Source organism: Sturnus vulgaris, chromosome 36, assembly GCF_052056855.1.
Source record: "Sturnus vulgaris isolate bStuVul1 chromosome 36, bStuVul1.hap1, whole genome shotgun sequence".
Classification (NCBI taxonomy): domain Eukaryota; kingdom Metazoa; phylum Chordata; class Aves; order Passeriformes; family Sturnidae; genus Sturnus; species Sturnus vulgaris.
The window spans coordinates 596,105-615,627 of NC_142278.1; the positions used below are offsets into that span (position 1 = coordinate 596,105).

The 19,523-nt window shown below is 55.5% G+C and overlaps 4 protein-coding genes across 10 annotated transcripts in view; 3 read left to right on the forward strand and 1 right to left on the reverse strand.

Moving 5' to 3' along the window:
- Positions 1 to 766, forward strand: part of CHD3 (chromodomain helicase DNA binding protein 3) — a 43,852-nt gene extending 43,086 nt beyond the window's left edge. For 2 of the 5 annotated variants that reach the window (XM_088155276.1, XM_088155278.1), the window contains one exon: positions 572 to 765. In XM_088155276.1, coding sequence (XP_088011402.1) covers positions 572 to 672 — 101 coding nt within the window. In that variant the 3' untranslated portion in view covers positions 673 to 765. Of the gene's footprint in view, positions 1 to 571 lie in introns of all 5 variants that reach the window. The other 3 variants (XM_088155279.1, XM_088155277.1, XM_088155280.1) reach the window with 3 other exon arrangements.
- A 623-nt stretch (positions 767 to 1,389) lies between these two features.
- Positions 1,390 to 3,964, forward strand: LAMTOR4 (late endosomal/lysosomal adaptor, MAPK and MTOR activator 4). The gene is made up of 4 exons (XM_088155288.1): positions 1,390 to 1,935; positions 2,201 to 2,281; positions 2,871 to 2,988; positions 3,738 to 3,964. Exons 1-4 carry the CDS (start codon positions 1,933 to 1,935, stop codon positions 3,833 to 3,835), a joined length of 300 nt encoding a protein of 99 aa, XP_088011414.1. The 5' UTR covers positions 1,390 to 1,932; the 3' UTR covers positions 3,836 to 3,964.
- A 78-nt stretch (positions 3,965 to 4,042) lies between these two features.
- On the reverse strand, positions 4,043 to 15,901 carry TRAPPC14 (trafficking protein particle complex subunit 14). Of its 3 annotated transcripts, none has more exons than XM_088155283.1 (11): positions 13,755 to 15,894; positions 11,011 to 11,106; positions 10,094 to 10,310; positions 9,289 to 9,396; positions 8,789 to 8,909; positions 8,096 to 8,243; positions 7,379 to 7,461; positions 6,719 to 6,879; positions 5,961 to 6,088; positions 5,275 to 5,456; positions 4,043 to 4,719 (listed from the first exon to the last, which is right to left on the reverse strand). In XM_088155283.1, exons 1-11 carry the CDS (start codon positions 14,268 to 14,270, stop codon positions 4,563 to 4,565), a joined length of 1,917 nt encoding a protein of 638 aa, XP_088011409.1. In that variant the 5' UTR covers positions 14,271 to 15,894; the 3' UTR covers positions 4,043 to 4,562. The 3 variants fall into 3 exon arrangements, with proteins under 3 accessions (XP_088011409.1, XP_088011410.1, XP_088011411.1); XM_088155284.1 differs by having other exon boundaries at positions 9,289 to 9,375; positions 13,755 to 15,893; XM_088155285.1 differs by lacking the exon at positions 5,961 to 6,088 and having other exon boundaries at positions 13,755 to 15,901.
- A 1,336-nt stretch (positions 15,902 to 17,237) lies between these two features.
- MPDU1 (mannose-P-dolichol utilization defect 1) overlaps positions 17,238 to 19,523 on the forward strand; it is a 2,758-nt gene continuing 472 nt past the window's right edge. The window contains exons 1-3 of the mRNA XM_088155240.1: positions 17,238 to 17,388; positions 17,715 to 17,780; positions 18,781 to 18,953. Of these exons, the coding sequence (XP_088011366.1) occupies positions 17,301 to 17,388; positions 17,715 to 17,780; positions 18,781 to 18,953 (327 nt within the window). The 5' untranslated portion in view covers positions 17,238 to 17,300. The remainder of the gene's footprint in view (positions 17,389 to 17,714; positions 17,781 to 18,780; positions 18,954 to 19,523) is intronic.

Consider the following 19,523-nt stretch of genomic DNA (forward strand, 5'->3'; position numbering starts at 1 on the left):
GGAGGGGGGGCCCAAAAAAAGGGGACACACGGGGGGAGGGGGGCCCGAAAAACGGGGACACACGGCGGGAGGGGGGCCCAAAAAACGGGGACACACGGGGGAGGGGGGCCCTAAAAAAGGGGACACACGGGGGAGGGGGGCCCAAAAAACGGGGACACACGGGGGGAGGGGGGCCCAAAAAACGGGGACACACGGGGGAGGGGGGCCCAAAAAACGGGGACACACGGGGGAGGGGGGGCCCCAAAAAACGGGGACACACGGGGGGAGGGGGGGCCCCAAAAAACGGGGACACACGGGGGGAGGGGGGGGCCTAAAAAACGGGGACACACGGGGGAGGGGGGCCCGAAAAACGGGGACATTTATTGGGGGGGCCCCAAAAACCTGGGGATATTGAGGGGGGGGGTCCTCAAAATCTGGGACATTCATTGAGGGGGGCCCAAAAACGGGGACACCCATGGGACATTTGGGGGGAGGTCCTTGGGGGGGGTCCTTGGGGTGTCCAGAGGGGTCTCTGGGGGTGTCACAGGGGGGTCCCTGGTGGTCTCTGACCCCCCCCGGGCCCCCTCCCCAGCAGCCAACGGGCCCCCGGTGCTGGTGAAGCGGGAGCGCGAGGCCGAAGCGCTGGAGAAGAAGGAGCCGCGGGGGGGGGAGGTGATCTGCATCGACGACTGAGGGGGGGCCTGGGGGGGGCCCCCCACGACCCCTCCCCTCGCCCCCCCGCCCCCCCTCCTCCCCATTGCCAGAATTTCACCCCAAAACGGGGCTGGGGGGGAGGGGCAGCGCCCCCAGGTTGGGGGGTGGGGGCGGATTTTTGTTGTTGGTTTTTTTTTTTTTTTTTTTTTTTTTTTTCTGGGGGGGGGGCGGAGGGGAGGGGGCGGGGGGGGCGAGGACCACTGCGATTATAAATATGAAATTATATAAATATGAATTTATCCCGGGCGGGGCGGGGGGGGGCCGGGGTCCCCTCGGGGGTTCCCCCCCTCCCCTCCCCCACCCCGGGGTGTCCCCGGGGGCGCCCCCCGCCCCTCCCCCCCCCCCGGGCTCGGGCACTTGTTTAACCGCAGCGAATAAACCCCGGATCCTTCCTTGGCTACCGCACCCGGCTCCGCGCTGGCCTCGGGGCACCAGGGCGGGGGGACGGCACCTGGGGGGTGGTGGCCACTGGAGTCACGGGTTTGGCCACTGGTGGGGGTGGGCGTGGCTACTGTGGGGGTGGTGGTGGCTACCGTGGGAATGGTCTTGGCTACTGCAGGGATAGTCGTGGCTACCATGGGGATGGTCGTGGCTACCATGGCGGGAGTCACCTGAGGGGTGGTGGCCACTGGAGTCAGGGGTTTGGCCGCTGCTGGGGCTGTTTGGGTGGGGATGGGTGTGACTATCATGAGGATGATCATGGCTACCATGGGGATGGCCATGGCTACCATGGGAGTAGTTGTGGCCACCACGGGAGTGGTCAGCTGTGGGGTTGTGGTCACGGTGGGAATGGTCAGCTGTGTGGAGGGGGCTGCTCAGAGCCGAGGGCACCGCCCGGGGGAGATTTCCCATTTTTTAAAGTTCTTTTGGGGCGTTTTACCCAAATCTCGGCGTTTTGGGAGCGCGCGGCGCCGGTAGGGGGAGAGCTGGAGGACTGAAGGACGATAGAGACGGAGCCTGGAGGACTGAGCGTCTGTGGGAAAACCATCGAGAAAAGCTGTAGAGGACTGAGCGGAACTTCCGGTTTCGCGAAGGAAACCACCGAGACCCTGGCCGTGTGATTGAGCGGCACTTCCGGTCCGCCGAACCATAGAGTTCGTCTCTCCTCTGAACACGTGATCCCTCAGCCGGCTCTGATTGGTGGACCGGCCGGTGACGACAGAAATTCTAAACCAATAAGATGGCGGGGCGGGCACCGAGGGTGGGTCACGTGTCCGGAAGGGAAGCGGGAGCGTCGCTATGGTGAGAGCTGGGATGGGGAACTGGGAGAGACTGGGAGGAACTGGGATGGAACTAGGGGGACTGGGATGGACTGGGAGGAACTGGGGGAACTGGGATGGAACTGGGGGGGACTGGGGGGTGCTTGGGCGAGGTGCTGGGAGATACTGGGGGCGCACTGGGTGTTATTGATGTTTACTGGGATGATACTGGTCCGTAGTGGTTTACACTGGTCCATACTGGTTTACACTGGTCCATACTGGTTTACACTGGTCCATACTGGTTGCAGACGTCGGCGCTGACGCAGGGCCTGGAGCGGGTCCCGGCTCAGGCCGGGTACCTCGTCATCAGCGACGGCGCCGTGCTGGCCGTGAGGGGGGGGCGGAATTGGGGAGGGGTCCCCAAAATTGGGGGGAGGAGGGGGGGGGGGGGGGTGTCCCAAATTGGGAGAGGGGGGAGCAGAAGATTGGGGGGGGGGGGGGGGAATAAAATTGGGGAGGGGGTCCCCAAAATTGGGGGAAGGGGGAGGAAAAGTTCAGGAGGGGGTCCCTAAAATATTGAGGGAGGAGGAGCAGAAAATTTGAGGGAGTGACCCAAAATTTGGGGGGGGGGGAAGGGAAATGGAGGGGGGGTCCCAAATTGGGAGAGGGGTCCCAAAAACTGGGGGTTCCCAGGTGGTTTTGGGGGCGTTTTTTGGGATCTTTTCCCTCTGGGAGGCTCCAATTCTTGGGGGATCTTCACTTGAGAATTCCCAAAATTTGGGGAATTTTGAGGAACATCCTCGGGTCTTTTTTTTTGGGGGGGGGGGGTGGTCCCGGGTGGTTTTTTGGGGGAGGGTCTCAGCTCATTTTTGGAGCTCTCCAGGTGATTTTTTTGGAGGGGATTTTTTTGGATCTTCACCTGAGAATTCCCCCAAAAATTTTGGGGTGCCCTGAATCCCAACTTTTCCCTTTTGCCAGTCCTCGGGGGACCTGGAGAACGACGAGCACACGGCCACCGTCCTGCAGGGCCTGGTGGCCACGGCCCTGGGCCTGCGCCTGCCCCGCGGCCACGAGCCGCCCTTCCGCCGCCTCTCGGGTGAGGGACACGCCCCCAAATGTCCCCAAAGTGTCCCCAGGGCCACCAAAGTGTCCCCAAGGTCATCAGGTGGCACTAAAGGGTCACCAAGTGGCAACGAAAGGGGCTCCAAGGGGGAGTTCAGGGGGTTCTGAGCTCTGCAGTGTCCCCAAAATTGTCCCCAGGGTGTCCCCAGGGCCACCAAAGTGTCCCCAGGGTCACCTGGTGGCACCCAAAGGGTCCCCAGGGGGATTTCAGGGGGTTCTCAGCTCTCTGAATGGCACCAAAATTGTCCCCAGGGCCACCAGATTGTCCTCAGTGTCCCCAAGGGTGGCAGGGTGACACTAAAGGGTCACAAAGTGGCACCCAAAGGGTCCCCAGGGGGGAGTTCAGGGGGTTCTGAGCTCTGCAGTGTCCCCAAAATTGTCCCCAAGGTGTCCCCAGGGCCACCAAAGTGTCCCCTGGGCCACCCAGAACTGTCCCCAGGGTTCTGGGGGTGGCCCTGTCCCCATTGTCCCCCTGTCCCTGATGGCTCTGGGGACATTGGGGACACCGAGGGTGGCTCTGGGGACACCGAGGGTGGCTCCGGGGACACCGAGGGTGGCACTGTCCCCATTGTCCCCCTGTCCCTGATGGCTCTGGGGACCCTGGGGACACCGAGGGTGGCACTGTCCCCCTTGTCCCCCTGTCCCTGATGGCTCTGGGGACCTTGGGGACACCGAGGGTCGCTCTGGGGACACCGAGGGTGGCACTGTCCCCGTTGTCCCCAGTGGTGTTTGGCGAGCACTCCCTCCTTGTCACCGTCTCGGGACAGAAACTCTTCGTGGTCAAGCGCCACCACCACGTCCAGGAGCCGGTGGCCGTGTGAAAAATGTCCCCAAATGTCCCCAAATGTCCCCAGAGGAGGTGGCACCGCCCCCAGCCGCCTTCTCCTGTCCCCAAAGTGTCCCCAAATCCCCCCCCCCCCCGTGGGGACAATAAACGACGTCCGAGGGTGGCTTTGGTGCTTTGTGACCTCTGTGGGGACATCAGGTGACATCCAGGTCACCCCTGGGGACATCCAGGTGACATCAGGTGACATCCAGGTCTCTTTATTGGCAATAAATAACAGGGACAGAGGTGCCACCCTTGTCCCCAATGTCCCCAACCCGGGGGTGGCACTGCAGGCCTCTCTCCTCCCCTCCCCCCCTTTGGCTCGGGGACACTTCCCCGATGTCCCCAAATGTCCCCAAGATCCCGGGCACGGCTCCAGGCCGTGTCCCCAAAGTGTCCCCAAGGTCCCCTCCATGGCACGTGGCAGTGGTACCGACCCCCCCCCCCCCATTGTCACCTGGCTTTGGGGACACTTTACTGGTGGCACTGTCCCCATTGTCCCCAAGGCTCTGGGGGTGGCCCGTTGGTCCCTGTCCCACCGGGGGTGGCCCTGTCCCCTTGGTCCCTGTCCCCAGTGTCCCCACAGTGTCCCTGCCACCCCAGCGATGTCCCCACAATGTCCCCTCGCTGTCCCCACGATGTCCCCACTGTCCCAGCATTGTCCCAGCACCATCCCCCGCTGTCCCCTCGCTGTCCCCAGTGTCCCCCAGTGTCCCCAGCTGTCACTTGACAGGTGGCACCACCAGCACCTTGCACTCCCTCTTGGCGATCTTGTCCAGGGCCAGCACGGCTTTGTCACCTGCGGGCAGGTACAGGGGGCGTCCCACGGGGGACCCCACGGGGGGGGTGATGGCACGGCGCTCCATGACACTGCCCGACCTGGGGACAGCCACAGCAGCGTCACCTGTGTCACCTGTGTTACCTGTGTCACCTCAGTGTCACCTGTGTGTCACCTGTGTGTCACCTGTGTCACCTGTGTGTCACCTCAGTGTCACCTGTGTGTCACCTGTGTCACCTGTGTGTCACCTGTGTCACCTCAGTGTCACCTCTGTCACCCAAGGCAGTGCTGGCACCGCCCCTTGTCACCCCCGGTGTCCCTTTGTCACATCCCAGTCCCCTCCCAGTCCCCCCCAGTCCCCTCCCAGTCCCTCCCAGTCCCCTCCCAGTCCCTCCCAGTTCCCTCCCAGTTCCCTCCCAGTCCCCCCCAGTCCCCCCCAGTCCCTCCCAGTCCCCTCCCAGTCCCTCCCAGTCCCCTCCCAATCCCTCCCAGTCCCCTCCCAGTTCCCTCCCAGTCCTCCCAGTCCCTCCCAGTGTCCCCCAGTCCTCTCCCAGTCCCTCCCAGTGCTCCCAGTCCCCCCCAGTTCCCTCCCAGTGCTCCCAGTGTCCCCCAGTCCCCCCCCAGTCCCCCCCAGTCCCTCCCAGTGCTCCCAGTACCTCATGAGGTGGCTCCTGGCCGGTTGCTGGTGGGAGAAGCTCTGGGAGCGTCCCAGTCCGGCCACCAGTTCCCGCACGGCCGGGGAACTGGGACTGCTCTTCCGGGAAACTGGGCGAGCCTCGGGGGGGGCACTGGTGACACTGGCCGTGAACTGGAGCTTCAGCTTCATGTGCTGGGACAACTGGGACAAACTGGGAGTCACTGGGAGGGGACTGGGAGGGACTGGGAGGGCACTGGGGGTTCCTGGGAGGGACTGGGAGAGAGTTTTGGGGGGGATTTGGGGCACTGGGAGCACTGGAAGGGATTGGGAGGGCACTGGGAGGGACTGGGAGTTACTGGAATGGGGTTTTGGGGGCACTGGGATGTACTGGGAGGGACTGGGTTGGCACTGGTGGCACCGGGAGCACTGGGAATGGACTGGAACAGGGATACTGGGGATACTGGGAATGGGATAACACTGGGGATAACGGGATAGTGGTGGCACTGGTGGCACTGGGGTGACACAGGTGACACCGAGGGTGGCACTGACCTCGAAGAGCCCGGCCCTGAGGGCCTGGAATGGGATACTGGGCATACTGGGGATACTGGGAACGGGATAATGCTGGGAATAACGGGGACAGGGGTGGCACTGGTGGCACTGGGGTGACAATGGTGACACCGAGGGTGGCACAGGGGTGGCACTGACCTCGAAGAGCCCGGCCCTGAGGGCCTGGAAGGCCACCCTGAAGGTTCGAGCGCTGCCCTTGCGGGAGTAGCCCAGGTTGGTGAGGGGGGTGTGACAAACCACGGAGTCCAGGGCACCCCGAGCCTTCCCTGGGGGACACGGGGGGGGTTGGGAATTTCGGGAATTTCGGGAATTTTGGGGATGTTCAGGGGGATTTTTTGGGATTTTTTTAAATTTTTTTTTAACTTTTTTTGAATTTTGGGGAGATTTTTAATTTTTTTTTTTTTTTAGTATTTTAAGATTTCTTTCGAGTTGTGTTTTTTTAATTTTTAGGGGGAATTTTTGGAGCATTTTTGGGGAGTTTTTCTGAGATTTTTTTTTTTTTTTTGGGAGTTTCGGGAAGTGGGGTCCCCTCTTTGTCCCCAAGTCCCCCTCCCATTCCTGTCCCCAAATATCCCCGGGCTGTCCCCAAATGTCTCCAGGTGTCCCCGATCCCGTGGATGTCTCCAATGTCCCCAATCCCACCAATGTCCCCAATGTCCCCAGTGTCCCCAAATGTCCTCAGTATCCCCAATGTCCCCAATGTCCCCCCAGTGTCCCCAATGTCCCCCCCAGTGTCCCCAATGTCCCCAATCCCCCCAGTGTCCCCAATGTCCCCAATCCCCCCAGTGTCCCCAATGCCCTCAATGTCCCCAATGTCCCCAACCCCCCCATTGTCCCCAATGTCCCCATTGTCCCCCAACCCCTCCCGGTGTCCCCCGGTGTCCCCATGTCCCCACCAGCGGTGGCCTCAGGTGTCCACACGAGTCTGACGGCCAGGAAATCCTGCAGCTCGTTGAGCAGGGTGTAGGTGACAGTGAAACGCTGCAGGGCCACCACCGGGGACTCACAGGTGGCCGTCATGACAAAACGAGGCCGCTCCAGACGGATACTGGGCAACCTGGGGACAGCGGGGACAGCGGGGACATCACAGGGACAGCGGGGACAGCGGGGACAATGGGGACATCACAGGGACAGCGGGGACAATGGGGACAATGGGGACATCACAGGGACATTGGGGACATCATGGGGACATCACAGGGACAGCAGGGACACTGGGGATATTGGGCATACTGGGGACATTGGGGACATTGAGTACATTGTGGGGGTTGAGGGGATTGGGGACATTGGGGACATTTTGGACATTGGGGACATCACAGGGACATTGGGGGACATTGGGGACATCACAGGGACATTGGGGGACATTGGGGACTTCAAGGTGGCATCACGGGGACAACCCCAGAGATGACACCGAGAGTTCTGGGGATGGGGTGGCACTGGGACAGCGAGGTGACAACGAGGTGGTGGCACCGCAGGAAGGGCTGGGAGCCTTGGGGACACCGAGGTGACACCGAGGTGACATTGGGGTGACATTGGGGTGACACTGGGGTGACACTCACCGGTAGTGGGTGACAATGCTGTTGGTGAAGGGCAGCTTTGGCGTCGACCATCGCACCACGGCCACCAGCGGCACCTCCAGGCCCTGCTTGGGGACATCTGTGTCACCCCCGGGGCCACCCTGTCCCCGGGGCCACCCTGTCCCCAGGGCCACCCTGTCCCCAGGGCCACCCCCCCGGTGCCACCCCGTCCCCAGGGCCACCCTGTCCCCAGGGCCACCGGGGACAACGGGGGATTGTCACCAAGCCTGGGGACGTGGCGGTCAAGGGCGGTTGGTGGCATCTTAGGGGGGCTTGGATGGGGTTGGTGGCACTGGATTGTTGTCCCCAAAGTGTCCCCAAGGCCATCCCAGAGTCCCCAAAATGTCCCCAAAGTGTCCCCAATCCCCCCAAATCCCAACAGGGATTGGCCCCAACCCCGATCTGGGAACACTTTTGGTGCCACCAAGGTGGGACAAATCCCCTTGGTGACCCTCGATTGTTGTCCCCAAGGCCACCCTGGTGTCCCCAAGTGTCCTCAGGTGTCCCCAAGGCAATCCCAGTGTCCCCAAGTGTCCCCAAATCCCTCAGGCACCTCCAGGGATTGTCCCCAACCCTGATCTGGGGACACTTTTGGTGCCACCAAGGCGGGACGAGCTCCCTTGGTGACCCTCGATTGTTGTCCCCAAGGCCACCCCGGTGTCCCCAGGTGTCCCCAGGTGTCCCCAGGTGTCCCCTCACCTCCTTGGCGTCGCGGGGTGGCCGCTCAGGGGCCTGCAGCTGGAACAGGAAGTTCTGCTCCTCCAGGGCGCTCAGGGGACAAGGCCACCCCGAGTGGCACCCGGGGACACGGCAGAAGGCGCCCACGGGGACCTCCCCGGAGTGGTGGCTGCCAGGGGACAGAGGGGACACTCAGGGGACACTCAGGGGACACTCAGGGCATGGCTCCCATTGCCAAGGTTGTCCCCAAGGTCCCCAAAGTCCTCATGGTGTCCCCAAGGCCCCCACACTGTCCCCGGGGTCCCCCCCCCCCATTCCCTGAGATGTCCCCAATGTCCTCACTGTCCCTGATGTCCCCAACCCCCCAATGTCCTTGATGTCCTCGATGTCCCCTGGATGTCCCCACTGTCCCCAATGTCCCCAGTCCCCCCAATGTCCCCACTGTCCCCAATGTCCCCAATGTCCCCAATCCCCCCAATGTCCCCAATGCTGTCCCCACTGTCCCCAATCCCCCCAATGTCCCCAGTGTCCCCATGTCCCTAATGTCCCCGATATCCCCAGTCCCCCCAATGTCCCCAAATGTCCCCAATGTCCCCAAATGTCCCCAATGTCCCCATTGCCCCAATTCCCCCCAATGTCCCCAATGTCCCCAAATGTCCCCAGTCCCCCCAGTCCCCCCAGTGTCCCCAAATGTCCCCCTGTCCCCTGGCTCACCACACGTCATCCACGAGCAGCACGGAGCCGTCGGGCATCACGGGCAGGTAACTGGCATTGAAATTGGGCAGGATCTGAACGTCCCACAGGGAGAGCTCCTCCTGGGAACTGCCATTGAGCACTGGGGACAATGGGGACAATGGGGACAATGGGGACAATGGGCAGGATCTGAACGTCCCACAGGGAGAGCTCCTCCTGGGAACTGCCATTGAGCACTGGGGACAATGGGGACATTGGGGACAATGGGGACATTGGGGGGATTGGGGACATTGGGGACATTGGGGACAGCATTGGGGACATTGGGGACACTGGGGACACTGGGGACATTGGGGGGATTGGGGACATTGGGGACATTGGGGACATTGGGGACAATGGGGACATTGGGGACATTGGGGACAGCATTGGGGACATTGGGGGGATTGGGGACATTGGGGACATTGGGGATGACCCTCCCCCCTTTGTCCCCCCACCCTGTCCCCCCCTTTGTCCCCAGGTGTCACCTTTGAGCACGGTCAGGTATTTTCCGGACACGGTCACCTGGCGGCACCGGACACGGGGGGGTGGCAGCACCGTCAGCAGCGTGGACACTGTGGGGACACCAGGGGACACTTGGGGACATTAGGGGACACTGTGGGGACACTTGGGGACACTGTGGGGACATCAGGGGACACTGTGGGGACACCAGGGGACACTTGGGGACACCAGGGGACACTGTGGGGACACCAGGGGACATCAGGGGACACATAGGGACACTGTGGGGACATCAGGGGACACTTGGGGACATCAGGGGACACATAGGGACACTGTGGGGACATCAGGGGACACTTGGGGACATCAGGGGACACATAGGGACACTTGGGGACACTGTGGGGACACCAGGGGACACTTGGGGACATCAGTGGACACTTGGGGACACCAGGGGACATCAGGGGACACTGTGGGGACACCAGGGGACACTTGGGGACAGCCAGCGAGGGCCACCAGGCTCGGCCAAGGGGCTTTGTCTCACATTGGTGGCACCAGAAATGTCCCCAAGTCGGGGTTGGGGACAATCCCTGGGGGTCCTTGGGGGGGTTGGGGACACTTGGGGACAGCGGGGGGAGAGTGGTGACACTTTGGGGACATTTGGGGACACTTGGGGTCCTCACCTTGTGCCTTGAAGGCGCCGTGGGGACACCTGGGGTGGCACTGAGGGGACACTTGGGGGTGACATCACGGGGGAGGTGACATCAGGGGACACTTGGGGACAGCAGGGGGGGGGGTGGTGACACTTTGGGGACATTTGGGGACATTTGGGGACCTCACCTTGTGCCTTGAAGGCTCCGTGCTGCTGCCGGAACACCTGGCCGGGGTGGGCGCGGCCCTGGAGCAGCCTCAGGTACCCCCCTGGCCCTGGCCCTGTCATTGTCACCTGGCCTGGCCCTGTCACCTGGCCTGGCCCTGTCCCTGTCCCCTGGCCCGGCCCTGTCCCCTCCTGCAGCTCCGGTGGCTCCGTGTCCCGCTGCCACACGGTCACCACGATCTGGGGACACAAAGGGGACAAACAGAGGTGGCCTCGAGGTCACCAAAGTGTCCCCAAAGTGTCCCCAAAGTGTCCCCTCCCGTTTCCGATGTCCCCTCCCCTTCCATCCCCATCCCGTCCCCAATGTCCCCAAAGTGTCCCCAAATCATCCCCAGTGTCCCCAAGGTGTCCCCAATGTCCCCAACTCATCCCCAGATGTCCCCAAAATGTCCCCAAAGTGTCCCAAATGTGTCCCAAATCTCCCCAAGATGTCCCCAAGGTGTCCCCAATGTCCCCAAATCATCCCCAGATGTCCCCAAGGTGTCCCCAATGTCCCCAAATCGTCCCCAGATGTCCCCAAATCATCCCCAGTGTCCCCAAGGTGTTCCCAAATTGTCCCCAATGTGTCCCCAAATGTCCCCAAATGTCCCCAAGGTGTCCCCAGTGTCCCCAAAGTCTCCCCAAATCGTCCCCAGATGTCCCCAATGTGTCCCCAAGGTGTTTCCAATGTCCCCAAATGTTCCCAGTGTGGCCCCAGTGTCCCCAATGTCCCCAAATCATCCCCAGTGTCCCCAGGGTGTCCCCAAATGTCCCCAAATGTCCCCAGATTGTCCCCAGGTGTCCCCAGTGTGTCCCCAAATTGTCCCCAGGGGTCCCCAGGTGTCCCCAGGTGTCCCCAAATGTCCCCAAATTGTCCCCAGGTGTCCCCAGGTGTCCCCACCTTGGCCTTGGCGGTGCCGGGCGGGAGCCGATCCAGGGCCACGGTGAGAGGGAAAATGACCTCGTCCTGTGCCACGATGGGATCATCCACAGGGAGCTGGATTGGGGAGAAACACGGGAAAAATGGGAAAAATGGGACAAAAATGGGAAAAATGGGACAAAATATGGGACAAAAAATGGGGAAAATGGGAAAAAACGGGGGAAAAAAAAGGAGAAAAAATGAGGAAAAAATGGGGGAAAATGAGGAAAAAATGGGGAAATGACCTCGTCCTGTGCCACGATGGGATCATCCACAGGGAGCTGGATTGGGGAGAAACACGGGAAAAATGGGAAAAACGGGACAAAAATGGGAAAAATGGGACAAAAAATGGGGAAAAATGGGAAAAAACGGGACAAAAATGGGAAAAATGGGACAAAAATGGGAAAAATGGGAAAAAAACGGGGAAAAAAAGGAGAAAAAATGAGGAAAAAATGGGGAAAAAATGGGGAAAAAAAGGAGAAAAAATGAGGGAAAAATGGGGAAAAAATGGGAAAAATGGGAAAAAAATGGGAAAAATGGGGCAAGAAATGGGAAAAATGGGAAAAAACGGGGAAAAAAAGGACAAAAAAATGGGGAAAAAATGGGGAAATGACCTCGTCCTGTGCCACGATGGGATCATCCACAGGGAGCTGGATTGGGGAGAAACACGGGAAAAATGGGACAAAAATGGGGCAAAAATGGGGCAAAAAATGGGAAAAACGGGGAAAAACGGGGAAAAAATGGGGAAAAAATGGGGAAAAAAATGGGAAAAAACGGGGAAAAAATGAGGAAAAAATGAGGAAAAATGAGGAAAAAATGGGGAAAATGGGGGAAAAATGGGGGAAAAATGAGGGAAAAATGGGGAAAAAAAGGGGAAAAATTAGGAAAAATGGGGGAAAAAAAGGAGAAAAAATGAGGGAAAAATGGGGAAAAAATGGAAAAAATGGGGAAAAAACGGGGGAAAAAAAGGAGAAAAAATGAGGAAAAAATGGGGAAAAATGGGGGAAAAAAAGGAGAAAAAATGGGGAAAAAATGGGGAAAAATGGGGAAAAAATGGGGAAAATGGGGGAAAAAATGGGGAAAAAATGGGGAAAAATGGGGAAAAAACGGGGAAAATGGGGGAAAAAATGGGGAAAAAATGGGGAAAAATGGGGAAAAAACGGGGAAAAATGGGGAAATGACCTCGTCCTGTGCCACGATGGGATCATCCACAGGGAGCTGGATTGGGGAGAAAACCGGGAAAAATGGGAAAAATGGGACAAAAATGGGAAAAATGGGACAAAAAATGGGAAAAATGGGACAAAAAATGGGACAAATGGGACAAGAAATGGGAAAAATGGGACAAGAAATGGGAAAAATGGGGAAAAACGGGGAAAAAATGAGGAAAAAATGAGGAAAAAATGGGAGGAAAAAATGGGGAAAAAAAGGAGAAAAAATGAGGGAAAAATGGGAAAAAAAGGGGAAAAATTAGGAAAAATGGGGGAAAAAAAGGAGAAAAAATGAGGGAAAAATGGGGAAAAAAAGGAGAAAAAATGAGGGAAAAAACGGGGGAAAAAAAGGAGAAAAAATGAGGAAAAAAAGGAGAGAAAATGGGGAAAAAGCAGGGGGAAAATGGGGAAAAAATGGGGAAAAAATGGGGAAAAAATGGGAAAAAACGGGGGAAAAAAAGGAGAAAAAATGAGGAAAAAATGGGAAAAATGGGACAAAAAATGGGAAAAATGTGACAAAAAATGGGAAAATAATGGGAAAAATGCGACCAAAAATGGGAAAAAAAAAAAAAAAACAGGAAAAACCAGGAAAAACCCTGGAAAAAACAGAAAAAAATCAGGAAAAAAGGGAAAAAATCAGGACGGAAAAACCCTGGAAAAACCTGAGAAAAAACAGGATAAATTAGGGGAAAAAAAAGGAGGAAGAACTCGGAAAAAAAACAGGAAAAAAATAGGATAAACCAGGAAAAAATTAGGAACAAAACAAGAAAAAAACAGGAAAAAAAAACAAGAAAAACCAGGGAAAAAACTAGGAATAAAAGAGAAAAAAAAACCAGGGAAAAAACGGGAAAAAACGGGAAAAAACGGGAAAAAACTAGAAATAAAAGAGGAAAAAAACCAGGGAAAAACAGGAAAAAAACCAGGAAAAAAACCAGGAAAAAACGGGAAAAAAACTAGGAATAAAAGAGGAAAAAAAACAGGGAAAAACAGGAAAAAAAAACAGGAAAAAACGGGAAAAAAACTAGGAATAAAAGAGGAAAAAAAACCAGGGAAAAACAGGAAAAAACGGGAAAAAAACGGGAAAAAAACTAGGCATAAAAGAGGAAAAAAAACAGGGAAAAACAGGAAAAAAAACAGGAAAAAACGGGAAAAAAACTAGGAATAAAAGAGGAAAAAAACCAGGGGAAAACAGGAAAAAAACCCAGGAAAAAACTAGGAATAAAAGAGGAAAAAAACCAGGGAAAAACAGGAAAAAACGGGAAAAAACGGGAAAAAAAAACAGAAAAAAACGGGAAAAAAACCAGAAAAAAACGGGAAAAAAACGGGAAAGAAACGGGAAAAAAACCAGAAAAAAACGGGAAAAAATCAGGAATAAACGGGAAAAAACGCGAAAAAAACCCAGGAAAAACCCGGAAAACCACGACCTCGTCACCCCAAAATTCCCAATTTTTTTCCCCCACCCAGAAATTCCCAATTTTTTTTTTTTTTTTTTTTTCCACCCCCTCCCATCACGCTCACCCCGGCACATCCCGGCGGGCCCCGGGAATGAGTGAGCAGCGCTCGGCACTCCCGGAACAGCGGCGGCGCCTCCCCGGAATCGTCACCGGAATTCCCGGGAAAATTCCCGGGATAATTCCCGGGATAATTCCCGGAATTCTCGTCCTCATCGCGGCTTTTCCCGCCGCTGTCCCCGCTGGTGACGGTGGCCAGGGCGGATAAAGACGAGGCCAGTTGGATCCAGGGCGATTTTCCGCCGGAATTGCCGGGATTTTTATCGGGATTTTTGTCGGAATTGCCGGGATTTTTGTCGGAATTGCCGGGATTTTTATCGGGATTTTTGTCGGAATTGCCGGGATTTTTGTCGGAATTGCCGGGATTTTTGCGCAGAACCAGCAGGAAGCGCACGGTCTCGCCCAGGTAAAGGTGATTGCGGCGGGGCAGGGATCGATATCCCGAGGATTCTCCCGCCAGGAATTCCCGCGGAGGGAAGGGAACGGCGGGGAAGTACATGGAGTAATCACACTGGGATTCCATGGGAAACGCGGGGGAAATCGGGGGGAAAATTGGGAAAAAATGGGGGAAATACGGGGAAAAATTGGGGGAAATACGGGGAAAAATTGGGGGAAAAATGGGGGAAATACGGGAAAAATTTGGGGAAAAAATGGGGGAAATTGGGGGAAAAATGGGGGAAAATTGGGGGAAATTCGGGAAAAAAATGGGGGAAATTTGGGAAAAAATTGGGGGAAATACGGGGAAAAACTGGGGGAAATACGGGGAAAAATTGGGGGAAAAATGGGGGAAATACGGGAAAAATTTGGGAAAAATTTGGGGAATATTCGGGAAAAATTTGGGTAAAAACTGGGGGAAAATTGGGGAAGATTCGGGGAAAATTTGAGGAAGATTCAGGGAAAATTTGGGGGAAATTCGGGAAAATTTGGGGAAAATTCAGGGAAAATCAGGGAAAATTTGGGGGAAATTCGGAGAAAATCTGGGGGAAAATTTGGGGAAAATTTGGGGGAATTCGGGGAAAGTTGGGAAGATTCGGGGAAAATTTGGGGGAAATTCGGGGGAAATTTGGGGGAAAATTTGGGGAAGATTTGGAGAAAATTTGAGGAAGATTCGGGGAAAATTTGGGGGAAATTCAGGGAAAATTTGAGGAAAATTCAGGAAAATGTGGGGAAAATTTTGGGGAAATTCAGGAAAAATTTGGGGAAAATTTGGGGGAAATTCGGGGGAAAATTTGGGAAAAATTCAGGGTAAATGCAGGGAAAATTCGGGGAAAGTTGGTGGGAAAATGGATAAAATGTGGGGGAAAAATCTGGGATAAAAATGGGGAAAAATGGGGGAAAAAAGGGGAAAAATTTGGGGAAGAAATAGGAAGAAATAGAGGAAAAAATGGGGAAGATTGAGGGAAAATTTGAGGGGAAAAAAGGGAATATAGGGGAGAAAATGGGGGAAGAAATGGGGAAAAAATGGGGGAAAAAAGGAGAGAAAATCTGGGAATTGAGAAGTTAAATCCTGAGGGAATTGAAGGATAAATTCCCGAGGAAATTCTGGGAATATCGGGAAAAATGGGGGTTAAATCCTGAAGGAATTTCAGGAATTTTTGGGAATTTTCGGGGTTTAATCCCGGGAAAATTCCGGGAATATCGGCGGGATTGGGGGAGGTTAAATCCCGGGAGAAATTCGGGAATTTTGGGGGAATACTGGGGGGAAAATGGGGATTAAATCCCAGGAAAATTCCGGGAATTTTTGAGGAATATTAGGGGGAAAATGGGGATTAAATCCCGAGGGAATTTTCGGGAATTTTGAGGGAATACTGAGGGAATTTTGGGATTAAATCCCGAGGAAAATCTGGGATTTTGGGGGGAGTTTTGGGGTTAAATTTCGGGATTTTGGGGGGAATTTTGGGATTAAATCCCGAGGAAATTCTGGGATTTTGGGGGAATTTTGGGGGGAATTTTGGGATTAAATCCCGAAAAAATTCTGGGATTTTGGGGTTAAATTCCGGGATTTTGGGGGGGGGGGAATTTTGGATTACATCCCGAGGAAATTCCGGGAATTTTAGGAAATATTGGGGGGATTTTGGGGTTAAATCCCGGCAGAATTCCGGGACTACCGAGAGGATAACGGGGGATCCTGGGGGGGGGATCCTCGGTTACCGGGGGGGGGGTCTCGGGCCCGGTCTGGGGGTACCGGGGGGATCCTGAGGGTCTCGGTTCCGGTCCGGGGTTACCGGGTGGGTCCTGAGGGGTCTCGGGCCTGGTCTGGGGGTACCGGGGGATCCTGAGGGGTCCCGGGCCTGGTCTGGAGTTACCGGGTGGGTCCTGAGGGGTCCCGGGCCTGGTCTGGGGGTACCGGGGGGATCCTGAGGGGTCTCGGGCCTGGTCTGGGGGTACCGGGGGGATCCTGAGGGGTCTCGGGCCTGGTCTGGAGTTACCGGGTGGGTCCTGAGGGGTCCCGGGCCTGGTCTGGGGGTACCGGGGGGATCCTGAGGGGTCCCGGGCCTGGTCTGGGGGTACCGGGGGGATCCTGAGGGGTCCCGGGCCTGGTCTGGGGGTACCGGGGGGATCCTGAGGGGTTCCGGGCCTGGTCTGGGGGTACCGGGAAAGGCCTGGGGGAGGGGGGGGGGGTCCCGGCTCCGGTCCGGGGTTACCGGGAGGGTCCCGGGGGGGTCCCGGCTCCGGTCCGGGCCCGTTCAGCGCTTCCGGGTGCGGCCTGGTTGATGCGTACGGCAGCGCAGGCACGCATGGCGGCGTCCATGCGCGTTTTGCGCATGCGCAAAAGGGATGGAAACGTACGGAACTTTTTGCCGGGCATGGCGGCGCTCATCGGTGTTTCGCGCATGCGCGAAGAGGACGGAAGCGCACGGAGTTTTCCCTATGAATGGCGGGCACAGCGTCTTCACTGCGCATGAGCAGAGGGAAAACGGGGAAAGGTTAATTTTGGATGTTCCGGATTCTGAAAATTTGCAAGTTGGACGCTCAAAATTTCATTCTGGAGGTGATGAGTCCCCTAGATTCCCTCAGAGACCCCAGAAATTCCGTCTGAACCCCCAAAAGAGGGTTTTAACGCCCTGAAAGCGGGTCAGTAACCGCTCTGAATCCCCGAGATCTGCTCCGGGACTCTCCAAATCTCTCAAATTCCCTCAATTTCGGGGTCTGGACCCCGCAAATTTGTGCTGGCGACCTACACTTGAGGCTTTAAAGGGCGACTAAGGAGGGATTTTTGGGGGGGTTCAGAGCGCTCCGGATCCAAATTTTGAGTGAATTTGTGGGATTTCCGAGGGATTTAAAACTTTCATCGTATTAATAAAGACCTGACCAATCACAGCCCGCCGCGGCTGCAGGGGGCGGGGTTTTACGCCCACTCATCCAATCGCATTGCGCAACAAAACCATGACCAATTGCAGCTCATAATGGGTTTTGATTGGCAGGTCATGTATGTATTTTAACCAATCGGATTACGGGGCGGGTCTAGGCGGGAGGGATTTTCTGGCATCTCAGCCAATCACGACGCGCGTGAGGCGTTTCCCGCTATTTTCCCCTCAGCGCGGGAGCCGCCATGGAGCCGCTCCGGCCTTTGCTCGTCCCGTTCCTGATGCCCGAGCACTGCTTCGACCAATTCTTCCTGCGCTTTCAGCTCCTCGATGGTGCCGGAGGGGCCTCGGGGGGCGGTTTTGGGGCTTTTCGGGCGGTTTTGTGGGGGATTTTAATGCGCCTTTCAGCGCTGTGGGGGCGGCCGCCATCTTGGTTACGGGCGGGAGTTGTGAAAGGGCGCCGCCATCTTGGTGCCGGGCGCGGCAAAAGAGGGCGCCGCCATCTTTGTTTTGGCTGTGAGGCGACGCCGCCGCCATCTTTGTTTTGGGTGTGTGGGATTCCCAAATTTGGAGGGATTTTGAGGGATTTTTATGAGTTTTGAGGAATTTTTGGGGAATTTTGGCTTCACACCCCCCTCCCTTTTGTTCTTTCTCCGCAGTTCCGTGCCTGAAAATCCTCCTGAGCAAAGTCCTGGGCTATGGGATCGTGGCGGGATCTGTCCTGGGTGAGGGCTCGGGTGGATTTTTGGGGAGATCTGAGGCGATTTTGGGGGATCCAGGGAGGATTTTGGGGGTTTTGGGGTCCCAGATTATTTTAGGGTTAATTTGGGGGTATCTTGGGGTGGATTTTTTGGGGGGATTTTTTGGGTTTTAACCCCATTTCCCCCCCAGTGAAGATCCCGCAGCTGCTGAAGGTTTGGGGGTGATTTTGGGGTGATTTTTGTGTACTTTGGGCTGATTTTTTGGGGTTTTTTTATTTTTTTAATTTATTTTAATTTTTTTAATTTTTTTTTATTTTTTATCCAGTGAAGGTCCCTCAGCTGCTGAAGGTTTGGGGGTAATTTTGGGGTGATTTTTGTGTACTTTGGAATGATTTTTTTGTGTTTTTTTTTTAAATTTTTTTAATTTTTTTAAAATTTTTTTTATTTTTTATCCAGTAAAGGTCCCCCAGCTGCTGAAGGTTTTGTGGTAATTTTGGGGTGATTTTTGTGTACTTTGGAATGATTTTTTTGGTTTTTAAGAAATTTTTAAAATTTTTTTAAATTTTTAATTTTTTTTTTAAATTTTTTATCCAGTGAAGGTCCCTCAGCTGCTGAAGGTTTGGGGGTCCCGCAGTGGGGGGGGGGGGGCATTTTGGGGTGATTTTAGGGTGATTTTTGTGTATTTTGGGCTGATTTTTTGGTGTTTTTTTTAATTTTTTAATTTTTATATATTTTTTAATTTTTTATCCAGTGAAGGTCCCTCAGCTGCTGAAGGTCTGGGGTTAATTTTGGGGTGATTTTTGTGTACTTTGGGCTGATTATTTGGGTTTTTTTTTTTAATTTTTAAATTTTTTTTTAATTTTTAATTTTTTTTTAAATTTTTTATCCAGTGAAGGTCCCTCAGCTGCTGAAGGTTTGGGGGTAATTTTGGGGTGGTTTTTGTGTACTTTGGGCTGATTTTTTGGGGTTTTTTTATTTTTTAATTTATTTTTAATTTTTTTAATTTTTTTTATTTTTTATCCAGTGAAGGTCCCTCAGCTGCTGAAGGTCTGGGGGTCCCGCAGTGGGGGGGGGCTCAGCCTCCCCTCGGTGCTGCTGGAGCTGCTGGCCCTGGGGGGCTCCGTGAGCTACGGCTGGGCCAGGGGCTTCCCCTTCAGGTGGGGGGCAGATCCGGGGGCTTGGGGGGGTCCTGGAAGGGTTTGGGGCAAATCTGGGGGGTCCTGGAAGGGTTTGGGGCAAATTTGGGGGGATTTTGGGGGGTCCTGGAAGGGTTTGGGGCAAATTTGGGGGGTCCTGGAAGGGTTTGGGGGAAAATTCGGGGGATTTTGGGGGGTCCTGGAAGGGTCTGGGGGGATTTTGGGGGGTCCCGGAAGGGTTTGGGGGAAATTCTGGGGGATTTTGGGGGGTCCTGAAAGGGTCTGGGGGAATTTGGGGGGTCCTGGAAGGGTTTTGGGAGGATTTTGGGGGGTCCCAGAAGGGTTTGGGGAGGATTTTGGGGGGGTCCTGAAAGGGTTTGGGGCAAATCCAGGGGGCTTGGGCGGGTCCTGGAAGGGTTTGGGGGGAATTTGGGGGGTCCTGGAAGGGTTTGGGAGGATTTTGGGGGGTCCCGAAAAGGTTTGGGGCAAATTCTGGGGGATTTTGGGGGGTCCCCGAAGGGTTTGGGGGGATTTTGGGGGGTCCTGGAAGGGTTTAGGGAGGATTTTGGGGGATCTCAGAAGGGTTTGGGGAGGATTTTGGGGGGGTCCTGGAGAGATTAAAGGAATTTGA